Genomic DNA, 15,364 nt, shown 5'->3' with positions numbered 1-15,364 from the left:
TGTCAAGATTGTACCAGAGCAGGTACTAGTAGAGCCATCTACAGGACGTCTATGTAACTAAATGGCATCAGGCTCGAAACGATATTGCTTAGTCCCATCCAACTGAGGACACTGTTCTACGAGAGATGTAATCTCTTTATTTAGTGATGAATGTTTGATAGTGATTAATTGATATGTTAACATTCATAGCACTTTAAACTTCTTTCCGTTCGTTCAGGATGAGGTGACCAATATAACTTTTAGTTACATAGACGTCCTGTAGATGGCTCTGCTAGTACCTGCTCTAGTACTACTTTCGTTTCACAGATGGCGACACTGATCGTTCCGTTTGGTCTTCGGCAATCATGGTTGTCCACGACTGTACAGAGGACGACCAATCGAATAGGCATGCACGCGTTTACACACGAATAGACATACAAGCATACAACACGCGAACGGGCCTGTGGCAACGCAGTATTGGCAATGAGTCTTTGTGAATCCATTATATCTTTTTCGTCAGGGTAGCTCGGCATTTGCAAGCATGGTGAGATGATAGCTCAGCCTAAAGGCATAGGCCCTGGTGTACAGTGACGGAGATGTTAGGTCAGTCCAAGACAGCAGGCCCAGGTGACTGCTGTGGGAGAGACACGTACGGCTGTGAATGTCTTCCCGAAAATTGTGAGATGCTAGCTCAGACCAGGTCATGCATGTCAGAGAGAAGTTAGCTCAATCCAAGGTCAGGAGGTCAGGGTGGCTGTTTTACGATGAAGCAAAATACAATTTGTAGGGTTGTGACTATCTTCGGAGAGTATGCAAACATACATTAGTCGGTCAATTTGACACACACAAGTACTTCCGATTTGCACTTTGACATCTTCAAGACTTCGATTTGGAGCGAAACGACTGGGGGCGAAATGGTCAGGGAGCGAAGGGACCGGATACCCGCTGACCTACTACGGAAAAGACAAAATGGCGTCAGCGGAACTGGTCCAGTTGATGGACCAGGATATTCCAGAAGGGCGTAAACACCTCCAAGAATCTTACAACAATCTAGAAAAGGTGGCACAGTACTGTCAAGAAAATTATCTCCAGGTAAAACCTTACTTGAACGCGTGGTTCCGGTTAGATCGACCGCATGACACCTGTTTTGTTGTGGAAGATTGTCATCCAAAAAGAAATACAACAATGAATGAAATGCATTACAAAATGTACTAGTCTACTACTATGGGCTAACTATGGCTGCTGTATGCATATTGTGGGGAAGTGTATTATATTTTTTACCAAGAGAAGACAACATTGGTAAACATAATTGACTTGGACTTGGTACTAGCCAGATCTAGGCACAATAAAAACAAAAAGGCACCTTTTCAGCGAAGTTACCCCTCAACTCAATAATTTGCAGGTCCAGGGAAAGCGTTAACCCTTAAAGCGCCGAATTAACAAAATCATATTACCCCTGAGCGCCGAATTAACCGAGCATTTTTGAAAATGATTAATAACAACGTTATTTTTGTTACAAACACTTTGGAATGTACTGATGATTTTATACAAATGGTAATTCCCGTCGATTTTTGTGACATTTCCCGCCAAAATTTACTAATTAGGGGTTAATTAGTGCAAATACCCATAATCAACAAAAATATGGCCAGAACATACCTCCATCAGCTTTTTATACCTCCCTTGGTATTTTAATATGAAGTCTGGGTCTAAATACATCGTTTCCATCCGATTCCTGGTCGAAGCATCCGTCTAATTAGTCGTAGCAGCGCTAATTACTCCTGATGACGTCATTCCCGCGAAAATGGGGCTTCAAGTTTTTGATAAAATACTCAAAAGCTTGTATAGAAACTTGAAATTTGTTCGATGCCATTTTGTGCTAAGCATCACTGTCGAAGTACCAAAGAGCGTACATGCACACTCACTGCCATCTCTTAGCAGACAGGTGGAACTAAACGTCTGCTGTCGACGATCGTCGCCTCTGGCGCTTTCCCCCTTATGTCGACGATCGTCGCCTCTGGCGGTTTAAGGGTTAAAAGACAACGTCAAAAGCATTAGAATTTTTTACGTTTCAGGCAAAAGATAAACGACATGCTTTGGAGGAGACCAAGAGTTTTACAACTCAGTCACTGGCCAGTGTGGCATACCAAATCAACACTCTGGCCACTAACTTCCTGCATATGTTGGATCTGCAGCAAACACAGCTGGCAGAGATGGAGTCCAGTATAAATCATTTATCTCAGGTAAGAATATAGAGGTTCGAAAAAAGTACAGATTCTCTGATTATGATAAAATTGATTTGTTAGTTTCATCCATATATTTACAATGACAGTTTGAATTTGAAACTGTTTCAGTTGACACGTCTGAAACCAACTTTTGAGGAGCAGATAGATGTTTAGTTGATGTGTGAAATGAACTTTTTATTACGTTATAAGTGTTACTGTACAAGCCATTCTCAATTCAGGTTGTTTCCATTCATAAAGAAAAAGTAGCAAGGAGGGAAATTGGTGTCATAACAACAAATAAAACTACTATGAGACCGCCCGGGATGAAAAGTTTGGGCATCATATTTCCAGAGGCACCAGAAAGACCAATCAAATATGTTCGGAAATCTATTGATTATGCCCAGCTTGACACTGTCGGGCATGGTGTTCAGGTAAGGTCTTGGTTTAGTTGTCCAGTTTTGTGTTGGCGTAGATGGTACAGCTCGAGTTTAATCAATCCTGGATATTGGCCCATCATCAAAATATACGTTATATAGAATACGTTTTCAAATATAAATTACTCTCATCATTGCTTTGTGACAATGGCTGGTAAATTGAGACTTGTTAATTGACTGTTTCATCTTTTTAAAGGTCGCACAACCTACACCACAGAATCCACGACAGAGCATCCAAGTTAATCGACACGAAAGGCGAAGTAGCTCTATCAGTTCTAGCAGTAGTGTCAGCTCCGGTCAGAGCAGTCAACGCCAGGGCCAGCAGGGGCCTCCTCAGCAGCCGCCAAGTCAAAGACCACCAACTCCACCACAAAACCAACCGAGATTGGGCGGCTCTCTAGGTCGGACGTCAGGTCATTATAGGGCATTAGGGCCACCAGTGGTGCCGCCCTCTGTACCTAGCCATTACGCCCCAAACTATCCCATGGCAATCCCGCAAAATCAGATGCCTCCCCCTCAACAATACCAGCAACCACCGCCTCAATATGCTGCCAACCCACAAAGAGAACGTAAAGGTAGTGGTCTGGGTTATGCCGCGTTAAGTCAGCTGCCACCTATGGGACCACCTATGGTACCACCACCGGCCCCACCCCAAGGTGCGCCACCTATGGGCGTAGCTCAACCTATTTCCCAAGCTCACCCTCCTGTAACTTCGATACAGTCGCCTCCTAGTCAGCAGATGATGCCACCAAGTATGCACATGCAGGCACGTCACTCACAGCTTCAGCAACAACAGCAGATGTCGCAAGCTTCAACAATGTCAACAGAGTCTTACATAGGTAATAATAACGAATAAACGTTCAGGGCCATATTTAGCAAATTTGGGCCCTTTTCCGATATACGATCCTGACACTGTCTAGTGTATAGATTGATATAAAAAACAACACTACAACGTTGTCTAGTCTAGTGTATAGCAAACCAGAACCAATTCTAAACATTGATGGTCAAATAACTTTATTATGTCTCTGAGAATGGAATAATATTGAAGATAGGCTCATAAAACCCATTGTGATCACAAAGGATGTCTTTAGTTGTCATGGTTTTAGGTCTCCATGACCGAAAGTTCAGTGCTTGGCATTGTGCAAAATTGGTGTAGATGGCTTCATCATGATAATATAATCCTTCACTTGTTCAAAATCTTATAACCAATATTTGCTTTTCACCAAGCTTTAATACTGTCAATATGCTTATATCTTTTCCTCCTCAGACAATCGGCTATGTCACGGAATGTTTGTGGGTTGTTGATAGAATTTCTACTGCATAATACCAGTTTGTTAGACTTTCTTGACTGCTTGTTTAAGTACTATTGACAAAAAGAAGTGTGCGATACACTTTCAAGTGAGAGCTTCATAAGTTGAACTGTCATCCACAGGGGCTTGTGATTGAGTGAAAAAGAGCTGACTTCAATACCAAGGCCTACATGTACATGTAGCTGCCTCTTTATCTGAGGCAGGTAGGCCTTGGAAGATAAATAAGCCTGTGCGCTGATCTTTGGAATCCAGTTATGAGACTGAGAGTGCCATCTCCACACTGGCATTGGGAGGACTTGTACTGCACTTCTTCTTGTTTTATGCTGCATGGATCCTTCAGCCAAGCGTCGCAGTTATAACTTCACAGACAAGATGTGAACAAACACTCAGCTGAGTGCATTTTCTCTACTTTGCACTAGGAGCTGCATGGATCCCGTCGTTGCACTGTTTCACTGTAGGACTAGGAGTAACATATATACGCCTCGAGTTAGAAATGGTAGAACTGCATTTATATTGGCTTCTGGTCAAATACAAACCTGCTTTGAAAATTTGACTGAGACTTTTTTGATTTGTTTCAGATTCTTTACCACCTCCACCTTCAGATTTAGATGTACATCAGCCAGGCAATGGTGAGTAGTGTGTCAGCTAGAAATCTGAAAAGGATAAGAAGAAATAACCCTTTCTTAACTGCAGACACATGCTGATCGGCAACCCAATCAATACGCAGTTCCACTCCAACTACTTCCCTTTTAAAGATGAATTCTTCCTTTTTCAGCATCGCCACCACTGCCCCCACCACCAACTCATGGTGGTGTCATGCCACCAGTACGTAGCAGCATGCCATCCAAGCGTAATATGGCACCCCAAACGGGCATGATGCCTCCCCCCTACAGCATGCAAATGCAGATGCAAACACAGAGTTTAGAACCAGGTGCAATGTTCTCGATGCCAACAATGCGCAACCATGCTCCCCCGCGCCACCAGACGGCATATTATGACCAATATACAGAGGATTACGAGCAAAAACTTGAGGAGCAGGGCCCAGGCCCTGAGTTGAGTGACGATGGAGTGCCGGCAAACTATGTGGAAAAAGGTAGGAAGCTTCTAAACCCACCATTGGCAATTACTACAAGCTTTGCAAGAGGTAAAGCTTTAGAAAACAGGGCTAGTGCTCAGAAAACAGGACTAGTGCTGCCATGCAAATCCCAACAAGTAATCCAATAACCTATTTTGATCCTTGGCAGGGTTTTTAAACCAAGGTTAGTCGGTATTTTGAAGTTAAAGTGTCACTGTTATCTCCTTCAGTTGAGTCAATTTGTTCGCATCAAGTTAGTGACTGTTTGAACTAGGTCATGTGGGCTCCGACCTTTAAGCACTGCAGAATAACCACTTGTTCCTTTAATTTGTTCACATTCAACAGATAATTAAAACACTCAATTGTTACCAAACTATTTCAATTCTCGATTCGTTTCAGTTGTGGCTATTTACGATTACGTCAAAGATAAGGACGACGAGCTTAGTTTCTCCGAGAACGCCATAATCTACGTCATGAAGAAGAATGATGACGGTTGGTGGGAGGGACAGATGGATGGCGTCACTGGACTCTTCCCAGGAAATTATGTCGAACCATTGATATAAACGATTGAAAGGATTTCTGTAGACCACCAAATTTTTGCAGTTTGAAAAGAAAATGCTACGTAGGCTGGCAATTGATGATAAAACAGCATTTCTGTATAGGGGGCACTCCAGATATGCATCCAAAAATATGCACAAAACGATTGTAAACATACATGAACATTATTTGATCATCCAAGAACCACCCACTATTCAGGAACTCAGTTAACCTCATAAGTACGGGCCAAGTATTTTCTCAAAATTATCCTAAATGTTTATAGTCTTTGATGAAGAAATTACTTAAATCTGAATGCGAGTTTCCATGAGAAACTTTTAATCACAAAATAAGTGCATGCTAACTTTTATATTTGTTATATTATATATAAAACACGGGTTAAAACTAGGACAGAAATAATTATTCCATTATGAACTAATGTACTCCGATCCACACATGTATATTCTAAACTTTGAAATTCTCGAATTTAAGAGCTGTCAGCGGTATTAAGCCGATTGCAATCTTGACACCAGAGGGGATAACAAAAGCAGATCGATTGCAATTCGGACTTTGAGTCACAGTAGTTTAGATAGGTGGTTTACGGGCGCTTTTGCAGTGAAATATCATACGCACAGATGATGGTTTGAACAAAAAACAGAGGAGTCCAGCTCCTTCATATCTGTTACTGACTTCTCACGGCCTGGATGTCTTGTCTGTTTGGAAAGTTGTGAGAAATTAGGATTTCATTTTATATATGTAGTTAACATTTGCATAACTTAGGCGAACTTGCAGTACACACTCAAATGTGCGATTTGATTCATTCAGGTTGATATTCCTTGAGGGTCATGATTGGGTGTGTGTGTGGGGGGGGGGGGGGCTAGGATACAACTCTCCAGCTGTGTTTGTATGTTTCTTTGAACAAAAGCATTAAGACAGTTGTACTTTTTGGGATGGAAAATGCTGGGTTGAAGGACACAGAATTCCAATGCATTTTGATGATTATATAAGTGGCTTTTGTCCTGTTCTTTATTGGGTATAGGAACACTTATTTCTCCACACTTCCAAAATATTGCTCATTTTGTGCGACCTTTGTATCTTGTAAGGTATGTGTTAATTTGCCACAGCGAGGTGAGGTCAGGCGCCCAGATCATTATCTTGTTATCTTTCTTAAAAAACATTTGACTGTATGCCTGATGATGTACATTGTCATCTGTAAATACATTGTTTTATATTTATTATTATTATTGATGTTTAGGTGTACTTTTAGAAGTATACAGAGGCAACAATATTTGACAGAGAATCATTGATGGGCACATGGGGAAAATCTTTGATGATGATTATCACAAACCACGTTTAAATTAGAAATTAGGGCTGTGTATATGTAGAGTTCTTTTTTCTACAGCTAAGAACACATTGTAGAGTATGGTGCTCTGATGCGGTCACAACACTATAAATCTAAGCTTAACCTAAAATATCTTCAGTTGTAGATCTTGCGGTGGAGTGGTGGACTGGCCTCCATTTCCACACCAATGCTTCAGCATTGAAGCACTAGATGGCGCTGATCAGGAAAGAGATACATGTAAATTGTGACCCTAATGGAGCACCACTGTGTAGTAAGATGTAAAAAAATATTTGAATGGGATTGTGTTGAGTTTTTATGTTGCATTCTTGTACATAATGAGACTTTTGGTGCTGTCCTTGTGTGTCTTTTTCAGTATTCGTACTCTCTTGCCTTGATACATCGGGGGGGGGGGGGGGGGGGGGGGTCTCAAATTGTAAAATCTCCAATATGATGAATGATGGGTTACTACCATAGACAGGCGATGTTTATCACAGAATATTGGTGTGCATGACTTAAGTCTTCGGGCAATATGCGATATGATTCAACTGGTTTGATATCTGTCCCATGTCGCAATGATGACTACCAAGTTTTGTTTCATGTGATGAATATTGCATGTCTCTGCAATTTTTAGTGCTAGTCTGTGGCACACTTAATGTGCATTTGTCAGTTTACTGTGTTGTGTACTTCCATTGGTCATTTCCCAACTGGGGGAAGTTCTAAAACTGGTAAACCATCAATCTTTTTCCCCAATGAGGAATTACAGCTGATACTGAGCTTAAAAAATGTGGTTCTGTGTTTGGTATCTTGTCTGGTTACTTACAGCATGATCAGTGAAGGCACTTCTAGACGTACTCGTACTCATCTGTGAGGTTTTATAGCTTGGCACTGAAATGTACGCAGGTGTTGTTATTAGTGTAATTGGACACAAACAGTGTTTGAAAGCATGGATTAAAAGTACATCAACATTTTCATGTGCAGGAAACATAGTGACGTCGTTGGAGTGCCCGACTTGTGACCATGTAATATAGGCCTTTTACACAGGCCATCTTTAACCAGCCGTTCATGGCGTCTACACTACATTTGTCATGAGAACTTCTCAGTGCGTAATCTTAATCCAAGTCCGAGGCAATCGTGAGATTCTGTTTTATTTGAGCTTTAACATTGTGAACTGATGTCACAAATGTCTTTTTAACCCGGAGTTTGCCACTTGCGCTGTAGGATTTGAATACTTCATGGATACACAGCACAATAGTTTGAGGCACTCCGTTATGTATGTGCAATCCGTAGCGTGAATGAGATTATTACTAGATCATGTAATCAATAAAACCTCATGAATCATGTAATCTATGTTCATGAGGCATCGTCATATGCTGAATAAACTACGTAAATGATGAACAATTCTTAGATTTTTAGCTCGGCAGGCAAAGTCAGCGGAGCTTGTCCAAGGCAATAGGTATTCGAATGGTGTCCGTCCTTCCTTCCTTCCATCCATCCATCCATCCGTGGACAAAATCGGGCATTTTGTAACCGTAAGACCTAGGCACTTCAAATCTTGGCGATCCGAAGATTCTCTGAGGTAACAAGAGCAACCACGAAGAGCGATAGCACAAGCTCTTTAGCAAAAGATCTCTGTCCTTATCAGCAACACCAAATTCCTGGTGCTGCAATTGTACAGCTGTAGGCTATGCCAGGCCTTATGGCCAAGTCGACAGTGCCTTGTAGTTGATTAGCCTACTGACCAGGTCATGGCTGTCTGGTTGGCAAAGGTAGTATGTGCCTTGGTATGTGCCCTTGTGTCTTGTACAATCTGGCCTGGCAAGATTGGAGCTGCCCGGGCAAGACTGGAATGGCCCAGTGAAGTCCATTTCAGTCCAGTTCCAATCCCATTACAGCCTACATGTACAGTAACTGGGACAGCTGCATACCAGGCCTCATGGCCAAGTCAACAGTGCCTCAGTGGATTACATATAGCTTATTGAAATGGTTGGCAAAGGGAGTGTCCTCAATCTAAGGTGTGCCCTTGTGTCTGGCCAGTTTGTCTGGTGGTTTATCTTAATGCAAGTATCAATTCGTTTCTTGTACCCCCCCTCCTCAAGGGTAGTTAAGCTATCACCACTAATCTTTGCCGATGCTTGAGTAGTATTTATTTTTCCTTTAGTGAAAATTTGGCGAAGCTGGAAAGAATAAGGATGCTAATGTGTCGATGTCTTGTCGAACATACAGCCTTACCCAGTAAAATTAGTTCGGTTACTTTATATGACGGTGATAACTGATATATTGTTGATGGTGATGTCTTGACGAAAGAAAAAGTAGCATTGGTGAAAAAAGGGTGATGCTTGAGCCTTAAGATGTCGTTAAAGGGTGATAAGGTGTCGTACCCTTGAGGAGGGGGGTACAAGACACGAATTGATACTTGCATAAGGAGTAGCTGGAGTCGAGCCCAGCACAGACACAACATACATCTGCTAGAAAGTGTACAGAAGAAGTTGTTATCATTTTTAAAAACGTTTTTGTGAAGTCTTGTGAATTGCAAAAATATCTAGTTCGACTTTCTGAAAATTTGACTATTTTGATACAGTACTCTAAAGAGAATAACACTAAACTGCACGTGTATTCAATAAAATCTTATTTTTATTAGTCAAGCACCTTGGAATAATCCTTTCCTGCAGGAAGCATTACATACAGAAAAGCAGAACATGCGAGTAAAGTATAGCGCCAACAGTGTTGAAAAGAGCAAGTAGTACTTGTACACCCAGTCTACAATTGTACTGGCATGGGACTATAATTACACCACCCTTTCTTGCCTAAGTTTACCCCACTTAAACCTAACATCTGGAGAATAGCACTTATAATTTTTACAAAGCATTTCCAGAAACATCACTTCTTTTCGAGAATAATTTATACCAAATGTGAAGTGTTGCTTGTCTCGCCAAACACAGCAAGAGTGGAGCTAAATTAGGCCAAAGGCTAAGCTAAGGTGGCAGCCCGAGATTTTTGGCAAAGTGGGAGCTCCACTCGTGTGGTGTTTGACAACCATTGCCATCAGCGCAGCATCAGTTTCTACTCGAAAATGCCTCAAATACAATACATGCACATGTACGGTTAAGTGATACAATTATTGCTTATGAATAGTGTCAGCCTGGCATTATCCCTGGACACTCAATCATCATTTGAACAACGCAAAATCCCCTGAAGGCAGATCTGGCAGCTTATAAGTCAGACTGCTGAGGCTACTATCAATGACGCTGTCCTGTCTGAACGTTGGGAACTCCTTCTTTAAATGTTTGGCCACACTTGGCCAGAACCACTCTTCCAAGTCCTCGCGCGTATAGTCTAAGATAGTTAGCGGGCGCAACACCTTGGGAATTGCACAATCCTTCTCAATTCGAATCGGCATAATTTTCTTTCGAGCAGCTGAAAAATTGAATGTCACACGTCAGATGAATTGCTACTTCTGACACTGTCCAATTGTGCCCAAGTCGCTCGTCTGAAGTTGTCAATTCATTCTCTCCAAACTATCCAACTTGGGTTGTTCACGTAGTTTGAAACTGATTGTTTCAAGCTTCTTTTCATCCCTCTTGTCTTCCATCGTCAAAATCAGCGGCATTTTCAGCGCAGCAGAGATACGCTTCCACGACCATTCGATAATCTGCTTGTCATTCATCGTCATATCAACGGCATTCATCGGCCGAAGGACTGACGGAGCTTTGACGTTCCGCTCAATAAAGATGGGCAATATTTTCTTATTGTGACATGCTGAAAGCAAAACGACCACAAACTAAAGACTCAGATTACAGGGGGAGGGGGTTGGGTCAAACCATAAGCGTAACGCACACATATTTCCATTTTTCGTACACCTGGCATTCGTGGACAAGAGCGACACTTATCATGTCCATGCAACACAAGTTTTGTCAAACTCTCTCACACTCACGTCTTACAAACTGTATATGTATCTGACATGTTAGAAGACATGTGGTCAGGAGCATATGAGGATCACCTGCGTTGAGTCTCATACTTACTAGGTGAAAAGCAGAGGGCAGACCGTGTGTGCACCTCGCATTCTGGACTTTGTAGGTATGCCCGTGATATCACCAAGATTGTTCGTTTGCATCTGAAAATTAAAGTGATGGATACATACATGATCATGAAAAAATATTAAAATAAACATGAATGGTGTAGGCTCCTGAGCAAAAGATAAAACAAACAGTCTCAGCCAGACTCCAAAGCCTCCAACACAAGATGGATCACAGGGCTATAACTGGTGCAAACTGAAACCAGCAGTAACACACAATCGAACCAGAGTAAACACTCGATGGATGAAGCAACACCACCTACCTTTTCTCAATAAGAGCAGCTGAGACACACAGTTCATTGGTACCTGGGAGAAGATCTCGCTCCATGATGTAGAGTTTCAAGCCAAACTGGCCCTCAAGAACACGGACCATCTCTTTTACGAATTCTCTATCATTAGTTGCAGAGGGGTCTTTCGTATAACAGACAAATGCATCAAATATAGTCACATTGTCCTCCGCTGAAAAATTAGAGAGACACATTATATTTCGCTCCTCTGTATGAACAGACAGGAAACTTTACACTAAAAGTCACAATTATTTTGCCAACGATATCGTTTTTATACCAGTCGAGAATTACTCAGAAGTCATGATGAGAAACCCAATGTAGGACTGATAATTCTGGATGAAAACGCCCCCTCATTTTATAGAAATTTGCAATAATTTCCAAATCATATGATCAGTATTGATCACGTCCACGTATCAAGTTTAGGATAGTGGGCTTAACCAGGATGTAAAAATTTTACAGATGGGAATTCGAATAACCCACTCAGCATTGATTTGAGGACACATTTTGACATCAGTTTCTCCTCATCTTCTCACATTTTGGCACACAAAGCGATCTTACATGTAGCACTGCCAACTAATTTATAATCAAAATTCATCAATATGACCCTTCAATGTAAACTTACAGTCATCAACGACGATGTATCTGTCCTCGGGTACCAGGAAATCATTGTGAAAAGGTATTGGATCAGGCTGATTTGATGTGACTGAAAATATAGAAGACATGGAGTTAACTACCGGTCACTATGTCCAAGGAAATAATTCAAATTCAGCACATCACTGAGGCGTGCTTGATTAAGACACTGTCACATAAGTATCAATATTTGTAGGCACATTAGCTGTCCAACGAATGGGACCCCAATACACCAGCTCACAACAATGCAGAAGCAATTTTACATTTGAACAGCAAGCTCAGCCCAATGCAACCTGGACTATCTATTGTCCACGGGTTACTCTAGGGAAAGTGCCAGATTTTTATACCTGTCGGGTCTTGCACTCTTTGCTGTGTTCGCCGGTACTTCATTACATCTCTCTCTGAAAAAGTGATGTGGTGAAACTGAGAGTAGCCTACACACAAAACTGAGAGCAGACCAATTGATATTTCTGTATCAATGTTTCCTGCATCAATGCATTTTTGAGCCATATTCAGCAAAGCTACTTTGTTTTGTTCAAGTGCTGAAAGTCTAGGTTCTGCTAAAGATACTAGTACTCAAACCACTGTTTTAAATAAATAATCAGTGCAAGTATTTTATATCTTCTTATGAAACTATCATCTAATATAAAGGGTTTTTTAATACAAACTCCCAAAAATTGAGGTTTAATTATAGACTTACCTATGTCCCCCTTCAAGTCATCAAGGATATCAAATCGATCTAAAGTTTTCAGAATATCTAACAAAGATTGCACTGAATTGTCCTGACTTTCCGCAAACTCATATTCATCCAATAATCTTGCAGTTGGATCTGGAGACAGTTGAAAATTTTGGATCTGTTGGTATTGGAAGTCTCTGAGCTCAGCAACACCGCGCCAATCAGGTAAATACCCACATCGAGCCGGAATGGTGCGCGGAGGATTAAGGAATAGTGATAGTCTTGCTCGTGTTGCGTAGTTGATGCAGTGGACAGGAGCACTCCTCAAAAGTTCTTTGAATTCCTCATCAGATATTGGATTTGATGAAGCCATGGCGATGGTGTGAAGAAACGTCAATATTATGTTGGTTTTGTGTAGGGTTTTGTCACTTGTGCCTCTTCCCAAGTTTGTTACTTTCCTGTGTGATGAACAACGTGGAGCAGATCACCCCTTCCTGAAATAACGAAGAGTTACGAAGAAATATTGCCTTACATGTCATAAAATGTACTTTTTTGCACTTCCTTGTTTGTGGGGATTCCCCGGGCCGGATTCCCCAGAATACTCATTGGTCTAAAAATAGAGTGTGGAAATCCCGGGAAGGTGTAAACTGTTGATGAAATTCCTTGGATGAAATTGCTGATGAAAATGTTGATGGGGTCCTCTAACTTTGGTGGCTTGAAATTTGTTTGTTTTTTAATGTTTTTCAGTCAAACTGTGCTATGTTAAAAATCACTTATTCTATCGAAAAGCAAGATTTGTTTGATTTGGTTTTCTTATGGACGAAGTTGTTTCAAGATGGCTGCGCCCATGAAATGAAAATTTTGGAATTTGTCAAAATAACTTGTTTTGTCATGAATTTTATCTAAACTAACTACAGCCTGCTGAAAAAAATTAGCAGATTACAATGTCAGACAATGGATTTTCCACAAACACTGGTAATCGACGCATGACAAGGACTGGTTGGACGATTTTGGGGGTTTCTGGTGCATTATTTGGCACAATCTATGCAGTCACAACACCATTTGTCTTGCCAGCCTTGAGGAAAATCTGTCTTCCATATGTGCCAGCCACAACGAAGCAAGTAGAGAATGTGATGAAGATGCTGAAGGGGAGATCTGGGACTTTTATTGATCTTGGCAGTGGAGATGGACGGATCGTGAGTAAAATCGGATCGCCAAGGGTAGGGCAGTAATTTATATTACTCATACTGGTCCGTGGTACAGGGGACCAGTGTCTTAAGCCAAGTGAAGAGGCAGTATAAAATATGCTCGATTACTAGGTCAAGTGGCAGGAGTTCAATCCCTGCTTAGATCTTTGACATCTAACACTTAAAAACATTCCTCACTGTTCAGTCGAAACAACTTTTTCAAGAGAGTTGATTATCGATGAGAGTAATGCCCAGGTGGCTGCATGGTCCTGGTGTCTATGTGCTCATGTAACACATATGATGATATTGTATATTGTAATTCTAATTGTCATATCGTCATTCCAGGTAATAGAAGCAGCCAAAATGGGATTTAGAGCAACTGGTGTTGAGCTCAACCCTTGGCTGGTATGGTATTCTCGGATCAGCGCTTGGAGAGAAGGGGTTAATAAACAGACAAAGTTTGTCCGGAGGGATTTATGGAAGGTGAGACAGAGCGTGATCATTTGAAAATTAGATATTGACAAGGTGCTTATATCCAACTGTACATCTGTCTTATTTAAATAACTGTACAAGTATGAAAGACAAATTGATGATATATCCCAGCAAAGATTTTGTATTTTTTTCCACAATAAACTATCTATGATCTCAAGATTTCATCAGTGAAATTGTCAAAACTCACTGAATTTTTGTTTTCTAGCTTTTTGAGGAGGAAACATTGGCCTTTAATTGTAATGGCCTTTATTTCATTGTTCCATTCATTTCCAGATTGATCCGTCAAAGTATGATAATGTTGTAATATTTGGAGTTGAGCAAATGGTAAGTAGCAATACTTAAAGTCTGGTTATGATATGAGCATTTTGGTTGTGACTTGTCATCACTCATCAGGCCAATTTGCGATAGTAAATACCAAGGAGTCACCTTCTATGCACCACCGTCATTGTTAGGATAACTGTTATGTGTTTTCATTACGACATGGGTCACGTTCTTCTCACCTTGGCCTCTCTTCTTTGACCCATTTGACTTTAGCGAATTTTTGAAGAGTGGGAAAAGATCACTTAAATGGTTTCAAATAATTGACCCGATTTATTGTTTTGATTTCAGATGGAACCTCTTGAAGAAAAGTTGAAGAAAGAACTTTGTGCAGATGGCCACATTGTAGCTTGTCGATTTCCTTTTAAATCTTGGCACCCTACAAATGAGATAAACGCTGGAATTGATACAGTGTGGCTTTATGAGCGCTCAACAAAAGACAATGATACTTTGAATGGACAATCAAAGCTGAGAAGGAAAGTTGACAAAGTTTGGACAATTGAGAAGCAGAATAAACATTGACAATTATTGTTCTGCTTGATAAGAAGAAAATAAATTCATTTATGCCAATTGAAACTTCATTTTGTTTTGTGGCAACTAAAAGGTGCCTGCAAGGCCTGGTCAGGATGCCGGCGCCGTGCCAGACACATTGGTCAATCTTGATAAACGAACTTCGTACATAAGAAGAGCTTGCAGATTGACAATGATTATTCAAACTTCATGTTGTCTCTATAGGAGCAGGGAAACAGTGGGACATGATATTGTACCACACTGTAGATGTCCCGGCTGACCGTCTGGTGCTGCCA

General features: G+C 41.1%; 3 protein-coding genes across 7 annotated transcripts; 2 read left to right on the top strand and 1 right to left on the bottom strand.

Moving 5' to 3' along the window:
• Positions 1–942: 942 nt before the first annotated feature.
• On the top strand, positions 943–7,309 carry LOC135497586 (abl interactor 2-like). 4 transcript variants are annotated; one of them, XM_064787355.1, is made up of 7 exons: positions 943–1,071; positions 2,052–2,219; positions 2,441–2,632; positions 2,832–3,048; positions 4,524–4,574; positions 4,721–5,038; positions 5,420–7,309. In XM_064787355.1, the coding sequence occupies exons 1-7, from the start codon at positions 949–951 to the stop codon at positions 5,581–5,583; spliced, it is 1,233 nt and encodes a 410-aa protein (XP_064643425.1). In that variant the 5' UTR covers positions 943–948; the 3' UTR covers positions 5,584–7,309. The 4 variants fall into 4 exon arrangements, with proteins under 4 accessions (XP_064643425.1, XP_064643424.1, XP_064643423.1 ...); XM_064787354.1 differs by having other exon boundaries at positions 2,832–3,210; XM_064787353.1 differs by having other exon boundaries at positions 2,832–3,291.
• Positions 7,310–9,507: 2,198 nt separating this feature from the next.
• LOC135497752 (myeloid differentiation primary response protein MyD88-like) lies at positions 9,508–13,159 on the bottom strand. 2 transcript variants are annotated; one of them, XM_064787601.1, is made up of 6 exons: positions 12,586–13,159; positions 12,233–12,286; positions 11,878–11,958; positions 11,232–11,427; positions 10,916–11,007; positions 9,508–10,310 (listed from the first exon to the last, which is right to left on the bottom strand). In XM_064787601.1, the coding sequence occupies exons 1-6, from the start codon at positions 12,932–12,934 to the stop codon at positions 10,063–10,065; spliced, it is 1,020 nt and encodes a 339-aa protein (XP_064643671.1). In that variant the 5' UTR covers positions 12,935–13,159; the 3' UTR covers positions 9,508–10,062. The 2 variants fall into 2 exon arrangements, with proteins under 2 accessions (XP_064643671.1, XP_064643670.1); XM_064787600.1 differs by having other exon boundaries at positions 10,248–10,652; positions 12,586–13,158.
• A 40-nt stretch (positions 13,160–13,199) lies between these two features.
• On the top strand, positions 13,200–15,160 carry LOC135497753 (ATP synthase subunit C lysine N-methyltransferase-like). The gene is made up of 4 exons (XM_064787603.1): positions 13,200–13,757; positions 14,094–14,231; positions 14,514–14,564; positions 14,850–15,160. Exons 1-4 carry the CDS (start codon positions 13,506–13,508, stop codon positions 15,078–15,080), a joined length of 672 nt encoding a protein of 223 aa, XP_064643673.1. The 5' UTR covers positions 13,200–13,505; the 3' UTR covers positions 15,081–15,160.
• The last annotated feature ends 204 nt before the right edge of the window (positions 15,161–15,364 follow it).

This window comes from Lineus longissimus, chromosome 13, assembly GCF_910592395.1.
Source record: "Lineus longissimus chromosome 13, tnLinLong1.2, whole genome shotgun sequence".
In the NCBI taxonomy this organism is placed as follows: domain Eukaryota; kingdom Metazoa; phylum Nemertea; class Pilidiophora; order Heteronemertea; family Lineidae; genus Lineus; species Lineus longissimus.
The sequence above is the reverse complement of the archived record's forward strand: the minus strand, read 5'-3'. Positions and strand labels throughout refer to the sequence as shown.